This window comes from Octopus sinensis, linkage group LG1 (assembly GCF_006345805.1).
Source record: "Octopus sinensis linkage group LG1, ASM634580v1, whole genome shotgun sequence".
In the NCBI taxonomy this organism is placed as follows: domain Eukaryota; kingdom Metazoa; phylum Mollusca; class Cephalopoda; order Octopoda; family Octopodidae; genus Octopus; species Octopus sinensis.
The window spans coordinates 51,610,322-51,636,488 of NC_042997.1; the positions used below are offsets into that span (position 1 = coordinate 51,610,322).

Consider the following 26,167-nt stretch of genomic DNA (forward strand, 5'->3'; position numbering starts at 1 on the left):
TTATCATCTTTTTCTTTTTCCAACAGCTATGCTTCAATAGTCACTCTCCTCCACATCTGATTAGGTTGCCTAGGTATCAACTACTTCTGTTGAGCCTTCCAAGCATCAAGTAAAATTTATTATACTACTGCACTTCACTTAACTGCTAACTAGTCCTGTACTCACAGGCTTTCTTCACTATCAGCCTAGCTATGATCTCAGTATACCTCTTGTCCACCTGTAATTTGCATTGTGTATACCATATGAGATTCCTACCTTTTTTTTTTTTTTTTGCATCTCATGTATGGTCATTTCTCTGATGGCAGCAGAATCCTGTCATCTTTTTAACTTGCCAAAACTTTGGCCTTTGCCAAATTTTCTCTGATGCCTCTTGATTCTAAATTTTGCTTCTACATCTGTTTTAAGTACTAGGTCTTCAGTATATTGGAGTCTTAAAATCCTCTTGGGAAATTATGATTAATACGAATGGGCTAAAAGCCAAGCCTTGGTGAACTTGTGTGCTAAATTCATCATTGCTGACTGTGTTCCTGTACATTGTTTACCCTACTCTCACAAGCCATTCACTTATTTCTAGTTTTCTTTAAAACCATAAGACTACAGATTATGGCACTTTGTCAAAAGCCATCTCCAGATCAACAAACACTTAGAGGTTTACTCTTAGCTAAAAACTACTTTCACAGTTGTATCACTATGAAAAGAGCATCAATTGTTCTCCAGCTTGATACAAATCTGAACTGCATCTTCTCTAAGCTGATTCTCTTCCTAATAAATTCTCCTAATATTCTTGCCATTAGTTTCATAATCTTTATAAATATTTGTTTCTTTTTAATTAAGAGTTTTCACATTCTATTCTGTGTTGGACTCTTTTTTTTTTTTTTTTTACTTATTTTACTTTTTGTTTGGTTATCAAAATTTTTATTCAAAAGAAAATGAATCTTAATATGCACTAAACTATCATTTGTTTTCTTCTTTTATTAGATGATTTGGTTATTAAAGAATCTGGTTGCTATCTGTCTGCCAAGCAAGTATGGGGAGCCCTGCGTGGCCTGGAGACACTTAGCCAATTAATTGTAAAAAGTCCAGATGGTGATGTAAGCTACAGATTTTTTTATACCTATATTCTTTATTTATAAAGTTGTATGTTTGATTCCTTTAAGTCTTGAAAAATTTTGTATTTTTGTAAAAGTTGAGACCAGTGAGACTTGTGTAGTTGATTGTTTTCAATAAATGCAAATCAACAACTGTAGGGGGAAAAATGGATGGAAAGAGGATTCTAGAGGACAGACATTCTTCAGGGCATGAGGAAATTGGGCATCATGTTTACTGTGGAACCTGGGAGTGGGCAGACACAAAATGGGTGCTGAGTAAATGAACTTGGTTCAAGACAAGCCAACTTAAGAAGCAGATGCCATTATGATAACAAAAGAAAAAGTAGTGAGGAAGTAGTATACATGTGGATTGATGTATGAGTATGTGGGTGAGTCTATGCCAATCAGTTGGGTGACCTACTGTTGGGGATGGATGATGAGATGAGGTCCTTAATGCTCATAGAGAGTCTTTAAAATAGGTTGTCGATTTAATATTAGAGCATCAAAACTGGAATACTTTATTCAAAGGGAAGTTTACAGATTGCTGATAAGCTTGTTATAAGGAGTAGAAAGTTGAATATAACAGTCTCTTGTCCTTCAACAGAGAATTGAGATATATGAATGTGTTTGTTGTTGGCCTGATTGTGAATTAATTGTTGCTGACACAACCTACCAATCCATTCCTACCATTTTCCTTGAATTCCAGACTTTACTATATTGCTTTACTGCTCTGTTTTTCTAATAACTTTACGCTTTGCTCTCTTAAAATTAAGTCTAAAGATGCAATTTGGTGCACCTCTGTTGATCACTAGTAGACTGAATAACAGTGAAAAGTAAATAATAAATAAATTTCTTCAGTTCTTTTTGTTTTTTTCTCCCTTTTTTTCTCTTTCTCTAAGTCTAATGCTCTGAGTTTTACATTTTGCGTGTGTGTGTGTTTCTAAATTATATGCAATATTATCTTTTAGTGAAAAGAGGTGGTTGTTTTTCATCCAGTTTACTAGGTTGTTTTCTATTGTCTTATTTTAGTGTTATTCTTGTTTGATTTTTATCTTACAATAAATACGTTGTACATTTTTATATCTACTTTCAAAGATGACTAAATGTTTCGTTAGGAGAAGATATGAATAGCAATGAGGTCCTTCTGAGTGTACAAGATAACTAAACATGGTCTGAATGGAAGGAAAAGAATATCATGTTAGCAGTGATTAAATAGATTATTTGCACAACAGAATTCTGTTGTACACTTACTTGCATGAGAGGTTTAATCAATGAGAGCATTGTTGTCATGTGAAGATAGAACTGACCTCAAAGAGGTATAGCAATCAAAATGAATGAATTTTTCTTGTTTCTCTAAGAAAGGTGTTGTTATTTTGAACTAGTAGAGTAGAACTATAACCAAAATTCTTTTATTCTAGCATAGTGTATCAAGGACTATATTCTCTAGTGTGTTCTTACTTTTTTAGATGGTAGGATATATTTTTGCTAGCAGGTTCAGTGACTGACTCATTAAGAAATGTCATTTGTTTTCAGGTTATTGAGTTAAGATTTGCTGAAGCTTTATTCAGCTTTAATTTCACAACAGTTGCAGTAAGTTCTGAAGAAAATGAGTCTATAATTTCAATGTGAATGTATCATTTGCCTAAACATCTTAACATAAATTTGAGACATCATAACTTTGTTCAAAATCAATCTGACAAGTTCATAAAATTCAAGGAATATGTAATATCTTGTTTTCGGTTTAAATATCTCGCTTTAAAATGTTTTATTTTCCTTTCTGTTTTCCAGTTGTATATTAAAGATGTTGTTATTGGTGACTATCCTCGCTTTACACATCGAGGGGTCATGATTGACACTTCCCGGCATTACCTGTACAAGGATATTATTTTTGATGTGCTGGTAAGAAACATTTCTTTAAAATAATTTCTTTTAGCTAAAGTTTCTTTTTTCCTGATACCATGTGTAGAGTAGTTTTGGAAAAAGATGAATTTAAAAATAATTAGTTTCAGTTAATTCACCTCCCAGATACAAGCTACTTCTACTTTCTAGTTAAATGATTAGAAATTGGAAACTAATATATGCAAAAGAAGAAATCATCATCATCATCATCATCATCATTTAGCGTCCGCTTTCCATGCAAGCATGGGCTGGACGGTTCAACTGGGGTCTGTGAAGCCAGAAGGCTGCATCAGGCCCAGTCTGATCTGGCAGTGTTTCTATGGCTGGATGCCCTTCCTAACGCAACCACTCCGTGAGTGTAGTGGGTGCTTTTTACGTGCCACCCACACAGGTGCCAGACGGAGCTGGCAAACGGCCACGGACGGATGGTGCTTTTTACGTGCCACCGGCACGGAGGCTAGGCGAGGCTGGCAACGGCCACGAACGAGATATCTATATATATATAACTCTAGTTGTGTGAGTGTCTGTCCCCTTCGATTTAGATTCCTAACTCCTCCCACATTTTGCGGTGCAGTTTAACCAAATTCGGGTATCTTATAGTCGTGATTCATATCGAGCCCGTCTGACTATTAGCGCGCGTCAACGATGAGTCTACAATTTTAAAAATAATTTAACATCATTTTTTATTCCATTTTAATGCATAAAATGCATCGTATGTCGATGGCGGCGGAGTTGGCGTCCACGCTCACAGCTGCACCTGTTTGCTTCTCCCCCTTCCCTCCCTCGTGAAGCTGTGGGGAAGGGAGTGTAAAGAAATCAACGTCGTAATGCGTTGTGAAGGAAACCAGCGTTCTTTTAGAACAACGACTTCATGGCTTGAAGACACCAAAATAAAAATGGCTAAGAAAGCCCGAATATATAAGGGAAGTAACTCTCTAAAAATGCTTATATAGTTATTTCCCTTACAAACCCGAGCAACACCGGGCGATACTGCTAGTCTTATATAAATACGTAAATTTGCTACAGACTATTGAAAAGGTTGCAAGACGCAACAAAACTTTTAGGAAAATAAAAATAAGAAATAAGTGGAAATTTTACCGGTGAGTGTGTTACATTATAAGGCACAAAAAGAAAATTACTCTCCCAAGACACAACAGAATACAAATGATGTTAAGCTGATAAAAATGAATTGAAAATAAAATAGTTTTGACTTATCACATTTCTCCAGCTCAGTTGTGACCAAATATAATGATGTGCTTCATTTCTGTCAATTTATCTATTTAGCCCTTAAATCTACTGATCCACCATTCTTTGATGTACTTGGCCTAAGCTACTGCTTTTAGCTTGTCATATTCCATAGTTTTCAAGATATCTGTTCATGGAGGCAATTGAAATCTAATGTGGGGTATCTAGGTTGCATGTTGATAACAACTTATTGAGAAACTTCTTATTGAAAATAAGTGAAGGAAACCTGTTTCTAGCTAGAAACATGTACTATTTGAAGCAACAATGATATGGTCCATTAATGTACAGAAAAGAAGAGTTCTGGGAATTTATCAAGACCTTGCTGTTGGCATGAGTTAATACAGTGTGAGTCAGAGAGCCATTTCTGTTCACAAAGGGATCTTTCAGAAACTTTTTGATTCAAGAGTTGAGAGAAAAGATAGATTGTTCCACACATTTCACACCACAACTTTATACAGAATGTTCTTAAACCAAAGTTAAAGTCCCTGTAATGTATCAGTTTGACAAAAGAAACCAAAAAAATAAATGCTAGGCTTGAAAAATATAAGCAGTGGGGTCAATTTGTTCAACTAAACCCTTCAACATGGTGCCCCAACATGACTGCAGTCCAATGACTGAAACAAGTAGAAAATAAAAATACATAAATATTTAATCCCTAATCATTAGTCCAACAAAATATATCTTGTTTCACTTTTGGCTCTTTGGGAGAGTTGAATGTGTTTGTGTGCATGTACCATATTCTACTGCATGAAAGACACACACCTGAAAAATAAAATAACTTGAAAATTACCATGCATTTTCCATGGTGCTGTGTTTTTCTAAGGGCTAACTGATGTCAGTCCCTTAAAAACACTGTTATTTCATTATTTTACAACTGGATGTATTTTTTATTCTATAAAACATTTAACTAATATTATTGATATTAAATGCAATTACTCAGTAATTATTCAAAAAAATTTTTTAACTCTGCTGCAGCTATACTTTCCTTCCTGTAGTGCTGTTTATTTACAAATGGTAGTGGCACCATCTACTGAAAAATTGTAAAAGGTTGGCTTTACATTGCATGAGAGTATGCGGGGCGTCAGGTTGGAGTAGGAGATGACTGGCACTACAGAGCAAAAGAATATTAATGATGATACAGGAGATGGATGAGAGAGAGGGAAAAGATATATGGTTGGGTAGGTTGTAGGACTGGGTGGAGTATCCAGCTTTAGAAAATCTAGATCAATGAATTCCAAGCATGGAAAAGTGGACATTAAAGTGATGGTGAATGTATGTGCATGTGTGTATATATATATATATATATATATATATATATATATATATATATATATACACACATGTATATATATATGTGTGTGTATGTATATATGCATATATATATATATATATAGTGTACATTTAAACACATAAGAGGTATCCATCATAGGATACCTGGCATGCTAGAAAGAATGGCCAAAATCCAAACCACTGTCAGGGATAAATTTCAAAGAGAATGAAAAATAAAAACATTCACCATCTATCTCCTGGACCATGGTTTCTGATTCTGTATTAGCAAATAAGATAATTTGCTAGGCAGAGTCTTCATCAACAGGTACACCTAGATTAAACATATAAATACGAGGCAATCCAGCATGTGCCCCTTGCTTATATATTATAATTTTTTAAATCCACTGCGCAAGTGCAGTTTTTTGTTGGCAGCAAATAAAATAATGCTGCCATTACTTTGAAAATTTGCTAAAAATATTATCAATAATTAATAATATCAAGGTAAGAAAGTTCTTGGCAAATTTTTGAAGTAACACCGGCATTATTTAATTTTCAGCCAACTAAAAACTGCACTTACAGTTGAAATGTCATTCCCTCACAATCAACGTTAAAAACCTCTAGAAATGATAAAACGAAAAGCAAGATGGACACTAAAGCGAATGCAGTACTCTGCTATAATCACACTCTATTCAGTAATCAAGCATTTCACAGACTAGACTAAAGCATATCTGATACATTCACAGACTAGACTTAATCACATCTGATACATTAGAATCATGATCTACTTCAGCATGTATGCCAAAATATATAGTCTTTATACTTGAATAGTAATTTACCAAGATGTTAGTTAAAATTCTTTCTTGCTTCTGACTCGCTTTAAAATTATGGTTGTCTATGTCAGCTGCTTTTGTGGAACTATATTTTCCAATTTTGTTATGTTTTTGTCCATTTTTTATTATTTTAAAAAATGACTGTTTATTGGTCAACAGGAAGGAATGGCACAGAACAAGATGAATGTCCTTCACTGGCACATGGTTGATGATCAGTCATTCCCTTATGAAAGCAAAGTTTTCCCAGAACTTAGTGAGAAAGTAAGTAAACATTGTTTTAATACAAATTTAATGCAACAGTAAGTGATAAAGGTAGTGAGTATGATGCATGAAACACATAAGTGAATCACATACATAACAGAAAATATTACTTTAATTGTTCATGTACTTTATTTAATTGGGGCCATTTGTCTATCAATTTATCAGATACTCAAATACATCTTTTGTAAATCAATTGACTGTACTTAGAATGCCAATTCAAATTCCTATTTATTCCCTTCCTACATATGGAACAAGGCCACTTCCTACATGGCACTGACACTCTCTGCTCTGTGTCATTAAATTGCACTTTTGGTCTTTGCCTGGTTGACCTTTAGTCCTTTAATCATTAATTTTCTTTGTTGATTCATACACTGTAAAGTATAGCCAATTTAGAGATAGTGAGTGGGAGAGCAGAAACACCAGAGTACTTAACTGGTACTTCATTTATCATCCCTGGAAAGATAATGTACAAAGTTAACATTGGTAGAATTTGAATTAGTAAAACAAAAAAGCCAGAACAATAACTACAAATTATTTGTCTTACTCTAACACATCTGCCAGTTGACTCCATTAATTTCTAATATTGCAGAATATTACTAATTTGAATGATTTTTATTAAATTTTAACTGTTCTTTCTTTTCTCCTCTTTCCTTCCATCTAATAATACCAATCAGGGTGCTTACCACCCATCTATGGTCTACAACCATAAAGTAATTAGTGAAATCATTCAATTTGCTCGTTTACGAGGCATACGCATTGTTCCAGAATTTGATAATCCAGGTATGTAATTTTGTGTTTTTAATATTTATTATAAATATAAGGTATTATTGTTGAAACATCCCTCTGTGCAAATTTAATGCTGCTGACTTAGAAGAGTCAATATACACTGAAAATGATATTGCAGTTACAACTGTTTTCATTGAATAAGACATTCGAATTATTGTATCTACTGGTAAAACAAAAGAGAATTGTTCAGGATAGCCTGGTGAAGATGGCAAAGTTGAAGAAGAGATATCATGGGCTATTATATTAAAAATCTCATTAAATTTGTGGATCAGAATTCATCATCATCATCTAACATCTGTTTTCCATGCTGGCATGGGTTGGACGGTTTGACTGGGGACTGGCAAGCCAGTAGGCTGCACCAGGCTCCAATCTGATCTGGCAAGGTTTCTACAGCTTGATGCCCTTCCTAACACCAACCACTCTGAGAGTGTAGTGAGTGCTTTTTACATGCTGCCGGCACAAGAGCCAGTCAGCAAAGCACCGGCATCAACCATATTCAGATGGTGCTTTTTACTTGCCACCTGCATGGGGAGCCAGTCAGGTGGAACTGACATCAACTCACACTTGAATGGTGCGTTTTATGTTCCACGAGCATGGGTACCAGTCAGGTGGCACTGGCATCAGCCACAACTACGATTTACATTTTGATTTTGATTTCATTTGACTCAGTAGATTTTCTCAAGCGCAGCGTATCACTTGACAATTCAAGGATACTTTTAAATGGGCTGGTTAAGCAACACTGGTATCAGCCACGGCTGTGATCCCACTTTACTTGCTGAGTCATTGGCCACGATTCGATTTCACTTGACTCAACAGATATTCTCAAGCACAGCATCTCGCCCCAAAATTCAAGGGTACTTTTAAATGGGCTGGTTATGTGACACTGGTATCGGCCATGGCTTTGATATCATTTTACTTGCTGCGTCTTCTCAATCACAGCATATCTCCAAAAGTTTTGGTCTCTTGTCATTGCCTCTGTGAGGCCCAATGTTCAAGGGTCATGCTTCACAATCTGTTTTCTGTACATCTTTGGTGTTTATTGCCCCTTTGTATCTGCCAAACACAAAAGCTGCAGCAGCATCAAGCAGATGAGAAAGAAACTGCAAGTGTTCCACCCAAAAGCAGTGCAGTAGATGATACAGAAGTTGTGAAAATGAATATTTATTTATTGATTGTTTCATACTTTATTCTTTATATGAAAATGTTTTGTTATTAAACTAAAAATTAATTTGTGTAAAATAACTTTTGCTTTCATTTGTTTATTATATTGTACATTTACAATGTTCATTTTCAATCAAGATTTTGCAATCAACACAAGAGTTCTCCAAGGAGACACCTTAGCTCTTTTCCTTGTCATTATGGTCTTGGACTATGTACTGAGTCATGCCAAGATTCACATTGTCCAGCATCATATCTCACTGACCTTAATTTCACAGATGACATTGCACTCATCTCACAACTACAAATGCACAAGCTCTCCTCACAAGCCTGGAGTTGGCTGCCATTGAAGTCAATTTCTCAACAAACTGCTCAAAGACAAACACTGTAACCATTAGTGAAAATACCAGAGTGGGTGATCTTACACTTTCATTGTGGCCTATTGAATCAGTTGCTGATTTCTGTTACCTGGGCTCTTGCATTCATGTTAACATTCATAAAGTAATAACATGGTCACTATCCTACAAGCTATGGAAAATTTGAAAAACACCACAACTGGCACGTGACTGAAAACTATGCCTATTTTGTACTACAGTAGAATCTGTTCTACTCCATGGCTCTGAATGATGACATTTCTTATGATGATGCAACAGTGATCACTTGACTTCTATGTAATACCTTTAATCTCTTACGCTAACCACATATCAAACAAGTCATTATATGAATCTTAACCACCCGTTAGTCAGACATTCAAAGATAACTAAAATTTGCAGTCAGACAGCTCAACTTGTATCTTGCTTTTTTTCTATAACCCTCTGGTCAGGCCTATGTGCTGTGTCTGTGGACTTATGCAGGATACAGGACCATGCACTGTCTCTGAGTTGACATGTGCAATGTCATTTTGCATAGTCCAGAAGAATTTGCTCTCAAGTTGGAGTCAATGTCTATGAGTGACTTAATTGTAATGAAAAATGCTTGATATTTTTGTCAGATGTTGACTTTATTTTTCTTATAAAACTGCTCATTTTGATAAAAGAATTATGTTCTATTTGCTAATGAATGAACTGTCAAAATTTGCTTGTTCATCTCTTCTTTATTCCTCCTTTAAAATTTTAAAAGTTAAATTTTTAAAATACTGCCAGAAAATAAGGAAATTCAAAAACCAGGCCGTTTCAATCACCAAGCAGTCTCTTCATTCTATAACTAGCAGTTAATATTAAAAACTGCTGTCAGAGTCATATCTAAAAAGTTTATGATAGACATAATAAAATAAAATCATTTGTAAGAAATTAAAAGCCAAATAGAAATCATAAACTCATTTTTATTTTCAACTATGTTTCAAATATTTTATGCACAAGTGATTTGGCAATTGCTTTTGTTTTTTTGTGGGGTGGAGTTCTGTTCTCTTTCAAACAATTTCTTTATTGAAATTATTTTTCTGATTTAAGGGCATACATATTCTTGGGGTCTTGGCCGACCTGACTTACTAACTCAATGCTATGAGAGAAGTCGGCCAGTGAACGGCTATCTGGGACCAATCAACCCTACTAAAAACATGAGTTATACATTCCTGAAAAAGTTACTTAACGAAGTTTTACATGTTTTCAAAGACAAATACATTCACCTTGGTGGAGATGAAGTGCCATTGACTTGTTGGTTAGTATATTTTATGTATTTTTTTCCAGCATTCATAAAATAAAATAAAATGAGAATGAGTATACACTCCAATAGTTAGTTTAAAATATTCCAATTTTTATGATTGATTACATGATACTTTTTATGAGAATAAAAGAACTTTTCTAATTTTTCTTTCAACACTAGTTCTCTATACTTTCAATTAAAAAAAAAAAAAAAACTGAACTGATTTAATCAGTATGAAAACCATTTCTTTACTTTCCATTCTACAAACTTAGGATAAATTTTATGTGTAATTTGTAATTTGTTTAATTTGTATCTACAGGCAATCAAACCCTGAAGTAGTTCGCTTTGCTGCTCATCTAACTGGCTCTAATATAGCAGAAGACACAGATGTCCATAAAGTTTTGGAATACTATGAAAGAAGGTAAAGACTACATGGATAAAATATCATAATAATCTCTTTAAAAAAAAAAAATTTTATGTGAGAAGTACTTCAAGTATTTATACTCAGTCTGTGTAATATTTACCATGAGAAACAAACTGATAATCTAATAATATTCCAAATAGTTTTGTTTTGTTTTTTTGCTGATAAACATAGGCACAGGTGTGGATGTGTCGTAAGAAACTTGTTTTCCAGCCACATGTTTCTGGGTTCAGTCCCTCTGCATGTCACTTTAGACAAATGTATTCTACTATAGCCTCAAGCCAATTTAGAAAAAGCCTGTTGTATGTATATATGTATATATCTGTGTGTATGTGTTTGTCCCCACCACCACTTGACAACCAGTGTCGTTTTGTGTATATCCCTGAAACTTAGCAGTTCAGCAAAAGAAACTAATAGAATAAGCACCAGACTTTAAAATGAAAAACTACTGGGGTTTACTTGTTCGACTAAAAAAACCCTTCATGATGGTGCCCTAGCATGACCACAGTCTAATGACTGAAATAAGTAAAAGATAAAGATAACAAAAAGTTGTTATTGCTATGGTAACTAGATTTGCATTAAAAATGCCAGTAAAACTATTCCAACAAAAATTATTTGTTTCTATTTTCATTTTTTAACCCTTTCGTTACTCTATTTATTTTAAGATGCTCTGTGTTTCTTTCAATTATTTAAAATATAACAAAGAATTTAGTAAAATAACCTAGTTATCATTAAGCTAGTGTTAGGAATATAAATTGTGACTAAGGTGGTATATTTTGATGCAAAACTTATGAAAACAAGACATTTGTACTACAGAGCCGGTTTGGGCCGGGTTGGTAACGAAAGGGTTAAGTGAGAAGAGGGAAAGTACTGCATCTGGTCCTTTTTTAACCCTTTAGCATTCATATTATTTTGTTAAATGTAATGCCTATATATTCACATTGTTTTGGATTTATCATCCATTATGTCATAACTTTGAGATTTCAATGTTGAGAGTGTTTACTTTTGAAATGACATTGTAGGCTAGATGTGAGAGGCCAGATCTAGTCAGTTTGAATATAAAACAAGTAGTGCATTTTGGCCAGTGTCATGTAAATGGCACCCTTGCTGATGGCAGCATGTGAAAAGCACCCGTTACACTCTTGCAGTGGTTGGTTATAGGAAGAGCATCCAATCATAGAAACCATGCCAAAACAGACTGGAACCTGGTACAGTTCTCCAGCTTACCAGTGCCAGTCAAAGTGTCTTACCCATGCCAGCACGGAAAGCAAATGTTAACTGATGATGATGGTCAGTTTAAATGCTGAAGTCCATGTGGCTAAAGTTGAAGCCTTATATTTTCTGTCGAATAGTAATGAGTACAGAGACATCATAATGTTAAGTCTTTTATTATGATAGGGTAAAGGTTGTCGATAGTTGTGGTGTAACACTTAAAACAAAGCTCTTTCTGTTTATTTAGACAGTTATGCATGAGATAATTCACTAGTTGTCCTTGATTTCTCTATTTAAAAAGTTGATTGGTTTGTTGTTTTTAGAGCTTAACTATTTTCCCTGATTGAATATATTACTGACAGTCTCATATTTGCTGTTCATGGATTAAATAAGATGCAAGCAATGTATGGTAGCACACTGTTTCTCCTTGAAGAGATATAATGACAAGCTCTAACATTTGTTTTCATTTGTTGTTTTTATTTTATTTATAGTGAAATGGTCTATATATTGTGAACCATATAATTATTATCATCACAGCATTCACCTCGATATCTAATAATTAGATTGAAAGTGATGTCTCCATTGATTTGAAGTCATAAATTTGGAGTTTTCTTCTTTAGGGATATGTAAAATTTCTGTTTTTATTGTATTTGAGGGAAATTCTATGATCCAATCCCAATACAAGTGTTTAGGTCTCAAATGATATTGCTTCATTGTAATTTTCTTTTTGAATAAATATGAGTAGATTTATGTCTTCTTCATATTAATTGAGTTTTAAGAATTTGATAGCAATGCGCATATCAGCAAATTACTAATTTTAAATCTCACAACATGAGATATTCAGCAACAATACTTTGTATATCATTTATATAAAGAGTAGAAAACCTGTTATTGTGAACAAGTGTTTAAGTTTTGGGATTGTTACCTAGCATCGAAATATTTTATGTTGTCTAATTGACAGGATCTGACCCAATCATCAGTAACTCTCTTCTGGTTGTCTATATATCTGTAGGTATGCTGTTGAAGCTGGATGATTTGTTCGTAACCATCAAGTTTCTGATTGATCAAACATAGTATTCATCAAATTCATATATTACAAATGTAGTCAACTGAAATGTCACTAGACACTTTTCCCTATTGCAAGAGTGTTTCTAATATTCTTGCTTATGTCTAGTAGAGTGAGATCAGTTGGCTTTTGAGCTCAGTATCCCAATTTTAAAGGCTACATAATCCATTATATTCAGAAATTGGTTGGTTCTTCTAAAAAGTAGCTTTTCTGTAGGCTAGATTGAAGTTAAATGGATTTGTATTGGGAAACTGATGAGTTCAAGCCTATTTTGAATACTTGAATAGATTTTGCTGGCTGTGTAGTTAAAGAGTTTGCTTCCCAACTAGATGATTTGAGGTTTCATCCCACTGTATCTCACTTTTGGTCAATGTCTTCTGCTATAGCCTCAGGGGAACCAAAGCTTTGTCCATTATTTAATAGATAGAAACTGAGACTGCCGTAAGTGTGTGTGTGCTTGTTTATATTTGCACTTACTTCTGTAAAACTTACCACATACAAATGGCAATGTCATTTTTCCTGTCAGCAAATAAATACACCTTCAAAGCTATGTAAAATAAAAGATTCCTTATTTGATAAACAGGCATGGGTTAATGACAAGAAGAGCATCTAACTGTTAAACAATGCCTCAATAACATTTTCTCTGTTTCATGTGTCATGAACAAATGGTTATCAAATCAGTTGAATGAAGTCAGGCTATGATGCACACCAATAAAAAGTAGGTTTATTTAATGATAGGATTACACAGTTCATGAAATAGATGACTTACAAGTTGTCATTAAATTTCATCAGTGAAATGTAGATCTGTTATTGTATAGTTAGATTAAGAGAAAAACCAGTTAAACTATGCCAGATTTTTCATGTTTTCAACCTTTTCTTTTCATTTTCACCAAATTAAAAATTAAAATCAAACTTTCCTATCAAATTTTTATTATATATAAAAATATTTGATATACATATCTACACATACATTCTTTTTTCTTAACTAGCATGTTTAGAATAAAGCAAAGAAGTTAAATGAAGTCTGTCAGTTATCTTCTGATAGTTATCGTAACACCATTATTTTACATAATCCATAATGCATAAAATTATAAAGTTCAAATTTGTTAACTATTTAGACTATAATTCATTAAAAAAGTTACTCAACTTCATTAGGTAATTTCGCTTCCTTACTAATATATTGTATAGCAAAATGACAATGCAACTTTAAAATGAAATCATTCTCCAACTACTTATTTACAATTGTATAAGCATTCAATACACATATTATCATTGATATTTTCTCTACAGAGTTATTAATGACCTAGCAAAAATTGGTAAAAGAAGACCAGAAGGAGTTCGCGTAGTTCTCTGGCAAGAGGTTCTTAATAATAACTTCCAGGTATGTATATCACTAACTACTAAATAAGTCAGTATGTATTTTAATGAAATAAATGTGAATACTCTTCCACATGTATATTTGTCAGTAAGTATGAATCTCGTCATCATTTATGTGTGTGTCTCTGTGCACATAGATGCATATATCTGTCTGTCTCTTTCTCTCTCTCTCTCTCAACACAACAATATATATATATATATATGTATGTATGAATATATGTAATGGCACTCCATCGGTTACGATGACAAGAGTTCCAGTTGAACCGATCGGTGGAACAAACTGCTCGTGAAATTAATGTTGCTGAGCACTCCACAGACATGTGTACCATTAATGTAGTTCTCAGGGAGATTCAGCATGACACAGAGTGTGACAAGGGTGGCCCTTTGAAATACAAGTACAACAGAAACAGGAAGAAAGAGTGAGAGAAAATTGTGGTGAAAGAGTACATCAGGGTTCGCCACCACCCACTGCTGGGGCCTCGTGGAGCTTTAGATGTTTTCACTCAATAAGCACTCACTACACCTAGTCTGGGAATTGAAACCGTGAGTCTGCTGCCCTAACCACTGGGCCATTATGCCTCCACATGTATGTATAAATGCATATATATATATTTATAAAATATAAAGATAAAATCTTTATAAGATTTATTAAGTAGCCAACATGGAAAACCAATTAAGGAAAAAAAAATAATACAAAGTATGTAATTTTTTTCCCTTAAACTTAAAATACATTAGTATATTAATGGCTATTACTATAAGTAACGCCTCACACTGTAATGGGACATTAAACATTGTTGTTCGTTTGGTATGTAGAGATGTTTGTATTTATATTTTCTGGTTATGCTGTACCAATGATTGGAGAGCATATTATATATGTTGACCATGAAATCATTAATGATATGTGATTAAACCTTTTTTAAAAGGAACTTCTTTTATATTCATTCCTTTGATTTTGGTGCCTGCGTATATTTTTTTGCAGTAGTTTGACTTTGGAGTCCCATTACAGTGAGGCGTTACTTGTGTGTGTGTCTGAATATATATGTATAGATATATATACATGGTTTCTAACACTCCGTATATACACATGCCTTAGTTTTTTTCTCACTGACTGATTCTCTTTTTTCTTTCTATGCCTTTGTCCTTCTTGTGATGAAGGCTTAATGCCCAAAACATTAAAACATTTTCTCTTCCTATTAAAACGTTAAACCAATTCCATAATTGTTAAAAATTGTTCCTCTTATGTTGTCCTTCTTATTGTTCATTATATTTACACTAAACACACACACAAAAACGAACATATTTGTATATATATATATATATGTATATATATATATATATAAATACAAAATGGGACAAAAACGCAAAACACTCAAATAGACGACACAAAAAACGGACGGGTCATTCGAAGCCTCTAATCTTCAGTCAAGAACCGGATCATCCTCGCAATTTCGGCTGATGATGTATATATATGTTTTTATGCCAAATTATACATAAAAACAATTTAACATTAAACAAAAGGATTACTCAGTACCTTTTAGTAGAGTCCATATTTGTTAATTTTTAATAGAAAAGGTCAACTGTGACTTCAAAATTTCAGCTTGTTTACCTTCATCAGATAGTCTGAGATATATATATATATATATATATATACATGCATGTGTGTGTGTGTATGTGCATATATATATGCATATATTGTATACAGTAATACCTCACTTTACAAGGATCTGCTTTACGAGACCCCAGGTTTACGAATTTTATTTTATAATAAATATTAAAGGTTAAACAACCATTTTGTGTGTGTAGCAATGCTGCAACATGTGGCAACACTGGTTCTGATGCATATACACAATGACAAAATAAAATGATGGCATAAAATTTTATTCTTACTATGGGAAATTATTGCTCTGCTTTACAAGTTTTCACTTTACAAGTGGTCTCCAAGAACAAAGTAACTCATATATCAAAGCAATACTATATTTATATACTTATGTGCATGTGTGTGTCTATGTACATATATATGCATATATTATACATTTGTATGTATATGTATGTGTGAAAAAGCTGTGTGTAAAAGTGCCACACTCTAGCGGTTGAGGGAACCTGTGGAAGAGGTAGACCCAGAAAGACCTGGGATGAAGTGGTGAAGCATGACCTTCAAACATTAGGCCTCACCGAGGCAATGACTAGTGACCAAGACTTTTGGAAATATGCTGTGCATGAGGAGACTCAGCAAGCCAAGTGAGACCATAACCTGTGGACTATGCCAGGGGAGTAACCAGCCCACTTATGTGTACCTTTCCTTCATTGGACACTAAACTCTGCTTGCGAAGACCTTTTGAGGCAAGTGAAATAGAAATTGAAATCAAATTCGATGACTGGCACCCGTGCTAGTGGAGCACTAAGAGCACCATCCGAGCATGATAGTTGCCAGAGCAGCTGACTGGCTTCCATGCCAGTGGCACATAAAAAGCACCATTCAAGCGTGATTGTTACCAGCATCACTTTATTGGCACGTGAAAAAACATTCGAGCGAGGTTGTTGCCAGTGCCACTGGACTGGCTCCTGTGTGGGTGACATATAAAAAAACACCACTTGAATGTAGCCGTTGCCAGTACCGCCTGACTGGCCCTTGTGCTGGTGGCATGTAAAAGCACCCACTACACTCTTGGAGTGGTTGGTGTTAGGAAGGGCATCCAGCTGTAGAAATTCTGCCAGATTAGATTGGAGCCTGGTGCAGCCATCTGGTTCACCAGTCCTCACTCAAATCGTCCAACCCATGCCAGCATGGAAAGTGGACGTTAAATGATGATGATGATGATATATATATATCTATCCCCCACCCATACCAGCATGGAAATGGACATTAAACGATGATAATGATATATATGTGTGTGCGCATGTATATATATATATGCATATGTTACATATTTATATGTAAATGTACCTACACGTGCACACACTCACTCGCATGCACTGCAGCTCACACACAAAAGCAGCTAGACATCAAGCACACACGGCAACAGGCATTTATTATAAAGTGTCAACACATGTTGTCTGCATAGACATTGTGCATACTGACAAAAGCAATTGAAAAGTACAACACAGGGAGATATGGTGAAGTAATAATGCAATGTTTCATACAAGATACCAAAGGATCAATAAACATGATTAATTTTAAAGTGTTTATCTTCTCTCAGTTTCGAGAAATAATATGTAAGTGACAAAAAATATAATAAACACAGCTGTTAAACAGCATACAAATATATCATAATAATATTGAATCGTACCATAAGTAATGCAGTTTTTTCAATAGTATGAGCTAAAAGTTGGAGTGGGGTGTGGAATAAACTACCTGCATCAACTTAAAAGCGGGTAGTAATGATACCATGATTTATTCTTAGTGTAAGTTTTGAAGAGTGCAGTTCCATTTTAACAGTTATTTTTTTCAAAGCTGTAATGGAAGTGACAAAGGAGCATATTCAATATATTTTGCTTTATGAGTTTAATAAAGGCAACAACCCAATGGAAAGTGCGAGGAATATTAATGCAGTTTATGGGGATTGGACATTGAGCATAAGCCAGTGTCAGCGGAGGTTACAGAAATTCTGAGCTGTAAACTACAGCCTAGAACATTAGCCACGTCCTGGAAGATCTGTAGAGCTCAACCATTCATTGACACCTGCATGCCATCAGAAAAGTCAGCAAACTGGGTCAATGGCTCCTCACAAACTTTCTGAGTCTAATCGCGCACAGAGAGTGAATGTGTGCTCTTCTTTGTTGTCACGTCTCACGAATGAACCATTTTTGGACCAAATAGTGACTGGTGACAAAAAATGGGTTCTCTATAAAAATAATGAGCACCAAAGACAGTGGGTAGGGAAAGGAGAAACAATGGTACTCCTGGCTTAAAGGTCTTCACCCATGTAAGGTGTTGTTATCTGTTTGGTGGGATATGAAAGGTTTAGTCCACTTTGAACTTTTAACCACAAACCAAATGATAACAAAGGGGACATGCTGCAAGCAGCTTGAGTGGCTTTAAGTTAGCACTAGAATAAAAATGACCATCTTTGGTTTCCAGACGAAAAGTGTTCTTGCATCAGGATAATGCTCGATCACATGCAGCGAGGATGACACTCCAAAGGCTGGAGCAGTTTGAATGGAAACCATGCCCCACCACCATATTTGCTGGACATTGCCCCATCTGATTATCATTTTTTCCACAATTTTAAAAAATCATTTGAACAGAAAAAAATATGAATTCTATAGATAAAGTCAGGACAGTACTGTAGGCGTATTTTTCATCACGGACAAGTGAATTTTAGAAGAGGGACCTTGCAAGTCTACCAGATAGATGGATGAGTATTGCAGAAAATGAAGGAAAGTATATTCTAGATTAAAAAAAGAACTTTGTCTTAATTTTGAAAAATAAAAGAAGTATGAAAGAACCACATTATTTATGGGGTGAACCAATAGAAAGTATTTTTTCCACTTGTACTTAGTTCTTTCTCATTTCTTTATCAAGGACAGAATTAAACTTTTGACTTATAAGGGGAACGAGAAACAATATTTTTGTTGTTTATGATTTTCCCAATGAAGTAAAATTGGAATGGTATGCCCAGGAATTAAAAAAAATATGGGTTTTAGTTGTGCCTTGTTGAGTGTTTACTTTCTTTTCGATAGCATTCCCCAACATAGTCATAGGTACACATTCAAATATCTGTGGCGTATGTGTGTGATATAAGTACATTTAAAACAGTTTTGTCAAGTCCAGTAGAGATCAATGGTTTTTATTTTCTATCAAATTGACCTTTGTATTTTTCCTTTTTCAATTATAGCTTCCAAACGATACAATCATTCAGATTTGGCAAGGTGATATGTTTGATGTTGAGAGAGCAGCAAAACGAGGTCATCAAATTGTATATTCTACTTGTTGGTATTTGGATCTCATTGAATATGGCATAAAATGGCCAAAATATTACACATGTGACCCTGCTGATACTAGTGGTGGTAAGTCATTTTAATATTTTAGGGAGATAAAAGATTTAATGTTTCAGATATTGAATTAAATTTAATCAAACTATAGCTGCTGCTATACAATGACAAATTCTAGACAGCATCCAAAAACAACCACAATGTTGGTATGGACAATCTAACCTCTGACTCTTATATGTGCTGTCTTCTCACTCTGCCTTTTCTAAAACTATTATAAGTGGCATCTGATCATAAGAGTTGGCTGGTCTCTGCATCAATAACTTCTGTGTGACCCATGCAAGTATGGAAAAGTGGACGTTAAAATTATGATGATGATACATAGCACATGGTGTACCCAGTGCAAGCTCTGGACTCACAAGAAGTGCAGTAGAATAATAGGAAGGTTAACAGAGAAAGTAGTGTTTGAATGTGAAAGATGCACAAATGCCATAAAGTCTACAAATGTCCCAAAGGCTCTCCAGAGGTAGTGGATAATTTCCATTACTTAGGTGACTTAATTAGTAGTGGAGGGGGATGTTCCAAAAGTGTCATTGCTAAAATATGAATAGCAGGGAGAAAGATCAGGGAGCTTTTGGCTCTGTCAACAACCAAAGATCTCTATCTCCAAGTAAAAGGAAGATGGTATGGTGCATGTGTATGAACCGAAATGCTACATGGTAGTGAGATGTGGGCCCTTGTTGGTTTTGAATTGCCTTCAATGCCTCTATAACTGCTTTTTTTTTTTTAAGTAGGGGTTGTTGGACCTACAAAAACCCATTTGTACCTCTGTGGAGAGGTGATCCATATTAGTTTGGCCTGCCCAAGCATAGGGGGCCCTACCAGGAGCTTGCAATCTACTTGCATAGTTCTCAGAGTCATTGAGGCATACAAGCCACAACACCACAAGGACTGGACTTTGTGATGGAAATTGTTTTGTTCTTAATAATAATTACAAGGGAGTTGAGCTAAGTAAAAATGAAAATATTTGGTTACTGATAATTTCAAGCAAATTTGTATAATACTGAGTCAATTAAATAACTATTATTAAAATTTACCAGTACAGCTAATAAAACAATTGTGAAAATATAAAAATATGGAGTTGAAAGATGAAAGATGAAAGTATTTGAAGGCCTATTTTATTGACTTAGTTTACATTTTAGACTACTATTGTAGCTTAAACTGGAAAGGTGGGAGATAGAATTGGCAAGCTTAGACTTGAAACCATATTTTCTCCTGACATGCTTTTGATATGTAATTCAGTTCAATGTTGACATATGTCTGTTTTTTGTTATCTTCCTTGATTACTTGAACTCTGCAAACACTGATTATTATTTTACCATCTATGATTAATTAACACTATATTTAGTACCAATGTTATGGTTACTTCATCTTTATTTCTTTTTCTTAAATTTTTTTTATAGGTTATGACTTTGAAGAGTCTGATGTCCTTGGTGGTGAAGCCTGTCTCTGGTCTGAATATATTGACAATGAAGAAATTATGACACGTTTATGGTAATAGAGTAATTAATATAATATGTGTGTGTGTGTGTATGCATGCACGCACACACACACACACACAACCTAAGGCTGTAAATAATTGTAATAATAATAATTTTTATAGTTTCATCATTCATCACCATTTAATATGTTTTCCATGCTGGTATGGGTTGAGCAGTTTGACAGGAGCTGGCCAGCCAGAGAGCTGCCCAGGCTCCAGTTGTCAGTTTTGGCATTGTTTCTGTGGCAGGATGTCGTTCCTTATGCCAACCACTTCACAGAATGTGCTGGGTGTTATTACATGGTGCAGGCACAAGTTTATCTCATAAAATATAATATTTCTTGTAAAGAAGCAAAACTATTTCTGTCTTACATTATGTGGGTGTGTTACTTATATTTTTGGTAGCATGTTTTGCAGATAAGGGACAATTGTCCATTCAGATTTCTTCAGTATTACCTGAAAAGAAAGGCTTTGGTAAACAAAGGAAAAATGTTTAATTTAATTATCTATTTTCCAAGATAGAGATTTTGTTGTTAGACAAACTATCCATCTTAAATAAAAACTGAATCAGTGAAAATGTATCCCCAAACCTGTCTTGAGACATAATCTTTTCTTGTTTCAGTCATTAGACTGCAGCCATGCTGGAGCACCACTTTGAAGGATTTTAGGCAAATGAATCAATCTTAGTACCTTTTTTTCTCTAAAGCATGGTACTTATTCTATCAGTCCCTTTTGCCAAACCGCTAAGCTATGTGGACATAAACACACCAGCACCAGTTGGCAAGTGTTGATTGTGACAAACATAAAGACACACACATAGTTTCCATTTACCAAATCCTCTCACAAGGCTTTGGTTGGCCTGAGGCTATAATAAATGACACTTACCCAATAATAATAATAATTATTGAACCTGGAACCATGTGGTTGGGAACCAAACTTCTTACCATACAGCCAGTCATTTTTAGAAATATTGGAGATAAAATAGAAATTCCTCTATTTTTTTCATCTTTGATATATTTTGAAAACATTTATTATAAAGAAATAAAATTAATGCTTTGAAATTTCTTTGTCATATTTTCATGTTCTTTTATATTCTATTTTTTTTTCTTTTGCTAATGTAAGGAATATATTTTCAAGACATTTTTTCTATACCTTTCACAGGCCTGCTGCTTCTGCAACAGCTGAACGTTTATGGAGTAGTAAAGATGTAAAAGATATTGACAAAGCTGGTCAGCGACTTTATGAGCACAGATGCCGTATGCTAAGGTAATTTTAAGTTAAATTTCAAGTTGAAGGGTTATTACAATTTTAGCTGGCATTCATTTTTGTCAAGTAAGAGTTATATTTTGGCTAATAGATTAACATTAGTCATTGATTACTGCATGTTAAAAATTAGTGAAAATATGAGGTATTTGTGATGTGCTAAAAATAACTAATAAATATTTTTGTTAACTAATGATTTCTTTATTAGCAACAGGTATTTGCAGCTGTATGGATTTATTTTAAAGTTATAGTGAAGTGTCACACAATCATTAGCATTTTTTCTCCATAATATTGATTAATTACAATAAAGAACACATATCTTATTGGATGATATATGGTACTTGATTCTAAGTAGTTTGGCTGTGCTCAATATGAATTTCAACACAGTTTGGCTGAGGTCCTGATTCTTGTCAACAGCCTGTGCCATTTTCCAGATTTTTCAAATTAGGACCAAAAAATTAAGTCATGTTCAAATTTATTTTCAAGTTTCATGAATACAAGCAGTTCAGACTACCATAAAATTACATTATAATGATAGAAATGACTTAGAATAAAAAATATAAAGAGATATGAAGCTTTCACTCTGGCAAAAATTTTCTTTTGTAAGACTTTCTAGTGTATTTGCTTGTTGATGGCAGATCTCTTTTCAAGCACCAACTGTAATCAGCCATTATGTGGAAATCTCAGTGTCCTTGGTACCATTCCTCCATAATTTTGATATCTTGATGGAATCTCTCCCCTTGTCACTTATAGCACCTAAATTACTTGGAAATTGGTTGTGATGGTGCCTTATAATTGTCTAAAAAGTCTTCTATCAACTCCATGGATGAGAACCAGGCATTTTTTCACATTCATTCATGGCATTAGGAAAATTGCAGTCTTTAATTAATGTTCTTATTTGGAGATTGTCGAAAATTCCCATCTTGATTTTTTTTCATAACTTACACTTGAAAATTTTGAAATTATGTATTTGAAACACGCACCTTTCATATCTAAAGATTTTACATAGTGTTTAATGAGTCCTAGTTTGATATGCAGAAGAGGAAATATCATTTTATCTTTGGTCTCTAAAAGTGGATTAATTACATTTTTTTTCTCCAACAGTAAGTGATGTTCTTGCTGGTCAGATTTGTTCGAAATAATGTTCTTCCTTGGCTCTGCTATTCCATAAGCAAAGGAAGCAGGGATATTTAGTATACCCTGCTCATTGTCCTAGCAGAACATTAACCATTTTTAAGTCAACATATATGATCTACTTGTACTCCCTATATTTAATAAGATTTTAAACCTTTTCTATATGTTCATACTTTCCTTTAAATTTTGAGATTCTTATAAATATTTACTTTAAATTTTTGTTTAGATACCTAAGTTACAATTACATTTAGGCAATTTACAGTATACTAGTGACTAACTTACGTAGTTTGATGAAATCATAAACTTACCATCAGAACTCCAAAATCAGAACCTGATAAAGCAAAACCAAGTAAAAATTCATGCTCAGCACACCCAAATTACCTGAAACTAACTGTCAAATCTAATTCAATAGACAACAAATTGAAATTTTCTCCCCAATGTTGTTGATTGAAGGTGTGCGGCATTCACTTATAAAAGCTTATGTAATTATCCAAATTTTCAAAATCAAATGAAGTGTGTAGATGTGTAAGAAAATTTATATATGCCTTCTTGACAATAAAATAAATCTCCAATAGAAATTGGTGTCTGAATTGGGTGACTAGTACTTTAATTTACTTCCATATTAACATTTTCTCAAACTTAAATTTTCCTAAGTTGTAAGTTCATGGGAAGATATTTATACAGTGTGGGATGGAATTTAATTGTGAAGATTTTTTATAATACATGTATCAGGTAGTTGAATAACCTTTTGAAATCCTGTCACGTAAGTTGTACTACAGAAGAATAAACTTGAATAAAATGTTTGCAGCAGCAGCTGTAAATGAAGTTGTTAGTAAAGAGTAAGATCCCACAATGAATGATAACTAAATGTAGAACATGCATCTCAGAATAATTTTTGGATAACCACAGATGTACTTTATATGTATCTATTATCTTTTACACTTTCGAATTAGCTCCCACCAAACCAAATATCTGAGTCTGTGTCACTAATACTTTTGGGAACGGTATAAAAATCACTGCTCCCATTTTTCCTACTCTCTCTCTCTCTCTTTTGAGGTTTTACACTTACTTTAGGCAATATTACATTGTGTAGTAAACTGATGTTATTATCATCATCATCGTCATCATTTCATGTCCCATTTTCCATGCTAGCTTGGGTTGGTGAATTCAATAGGAACCAATAGGTCAGAGGACTGCACCAAGCTCCAATGTTTTCTTAATGTGGTTTCTACAGCTGGATGCCCTTCCTAATGCCATCTACTTTACAGAGTGTACTGGATGTCGTTTTTTTCTGGCACCAGCAATAGTATGGTCACTGAGTCCTTACCAGACAAGACCCACTCAATTGAGTTGGGTACCGTACTGAAGGAAGTGATAGTATGGTAGAGGAACAAGAAGTTTCTCACTGAAGAGAATACATGGCTTTGCCAGCTGGAGAAAGAGACGTTAAGAAAAATTATTTATTAGATTTTATTTTTTTTTTTAATAAGTTTTCATTTGAATTTTTTGGTCATTTTTCTTTTTGTTTTTTGTTTATATTTGGCTCACACCCTGTTTTAAATATTTCTCATCAGTATAGTTAGTTTGAAAAATAATACATTTTGTTTTTAATATTTAAAAATTTCTTTTCTTAACAGTCGTGGTCTACGTGTTGGTCAGATTAATGGGCCTGACTACTGTCCTCGTCATGGGCGCATGCGAGAATATGATCGGCCAATTGTACAGGAACATGACTGTGAAGGCTGTTCAAAACCGGCAAGTATCCTTTATAATTGATATTATCTCAAAAAATATTTTTCTTTCTAATCCAAACACTTGAAATGATCACCAGTTTCTTGAACAATTTCTTATTCATAAACTATAAATAAGTTTCAATCAATAACATAATCCATCACATGTGACTTAGTCTATTCAGTAATAAACAAGTGGCTTTTTTCCACCTCGTAATTGTAGCTGTAAAAATAATTTTGAGTACATAGTTAGTATATGTTGAAACTATTTTATAGATGTATCTGACATCTTTTTCTGTAATTACATTGTTATTGTTGCCTCATAGCTCAGTCATCAATAGGAATTGGACAACAACATAAGTTGTTGTTCAATTCCTGTAGCTCCTTTCCATTCATTCCTGATATTTTATTTTCATGAAACATCAGAATTTTTACATGCACCTTATATGGTATGATTTTTGTACTGAGAAAGAAACCTTTTTTTTTTTTTTTGTCACTGCGACATGTTCTTTTATTCTGTCATTTCTTGAAACATAACCAGCAAATTATCATTATATTCATTTCCATCATGAATAATACATTGTGTTACACCATTCTAACACAATCTGTTATTTCTATAGCCTTTGGTTCTTGATGTAATTCATTATCTCAGCATTACTATCTCTCTATTACTTGATTCAAGCAAATCAAAACATGTACCCACACCCAAATAGCTGAAAATTTTATTACCTTACCAGACCTAATTCTGTGCTGAGTTGATAAACTCCAAATAGTCAACACCTTGGTGTAACAACCAAGTCCACCCTGTTCCATTCTGGCTGCCACTACACTTCTCATTTACATAGATAAGAATATATATATTTCTTTACTACCCACAAGGGGCTAAACATAGAGGGGACAAAAATGGATTAAGTTGATTACATCGACCCAGTGCGAAACTGGTACTTTATTTATCGACCCCGAGAGGATAAAAGGTAAAGTCGACCTCGGTGGAATTTGAACTCAGAACATAACGACAGACGAAATACGGCTAAGCATTTCGCCCGGCGTGCTAACGTTTCTGCCATAGACATAACTTTCATACAAACTCTGCATTTCTAAGTATGCAGTTCCTGATATGATACTGGACCTAAGGGTTACTCCCCAGTATCTAACTACATACTTCATAGCTTTACCTACATGATTTCACAACATCTTCACTACTTTAATCATTGACAAACAGAAATATTACACCATTTAGTTCAGATATATAAAAATGTGAAACTAACTTAAAACTGTTATTTTGGATTAATTGCCAATAGAATATGGATTCAAATCC

General features: G+C 34.1%; 1 protein-coding gene across 4 annotated transcripts in view; it reads left to right on the forward strand.

Moving 5' to 3' along the window:
• LOC115210295 (beta-hexosaminidase subunit beta) overlaps positions 1-26,167 on the forward strand; it is a 121,913-nt gene that overhangs the window by 92,459 nt on the left and 3,287 nt on the right. For all 4 annotated transcript variants that reach the window (XM_029778816.2, XM_036500803.1, XM_029778825.2 and 1 more), the window contains 11 exons: positions 979-1,091; positions 2,877-2,987; positions 6,491-6,592; positions 7,267-7,372; positions 9,985-10,192; positions 10,497-10,598; positions 14,167-14,257; positions 19,089-19,260; positions 20,646-20,736; positions 21,884-21,988; positions 24,757-24,874. In XM_029778816.2, the coding sequence (XP_029634676.1) occupies positions 979-1,091; positions 2,877-2,987; positions 6,491-6,592; positions 7,267-7,372; positions 9,985-10,192; positions 10,497-10,598; positions 14,167-14,257; positions 19,089-19,260; positions 20,646-20,736; positions 21,884-21,988; positions 24,757-24,874 (1,319 nt within the window). The remainder of the gene's footprint in view (positions 1-978; positions 1,092-2,876; positions 2,988-6,490; positions 6,593-7,266; positions 7,373-9,984; positions 10,193-10,496; positions 10,599-14,166; positions 14,258-19,088; positions 19,261-20,645; positions 20,737-21,883; positions 21,989-24,756; positions 24,875-26,167) is intronic.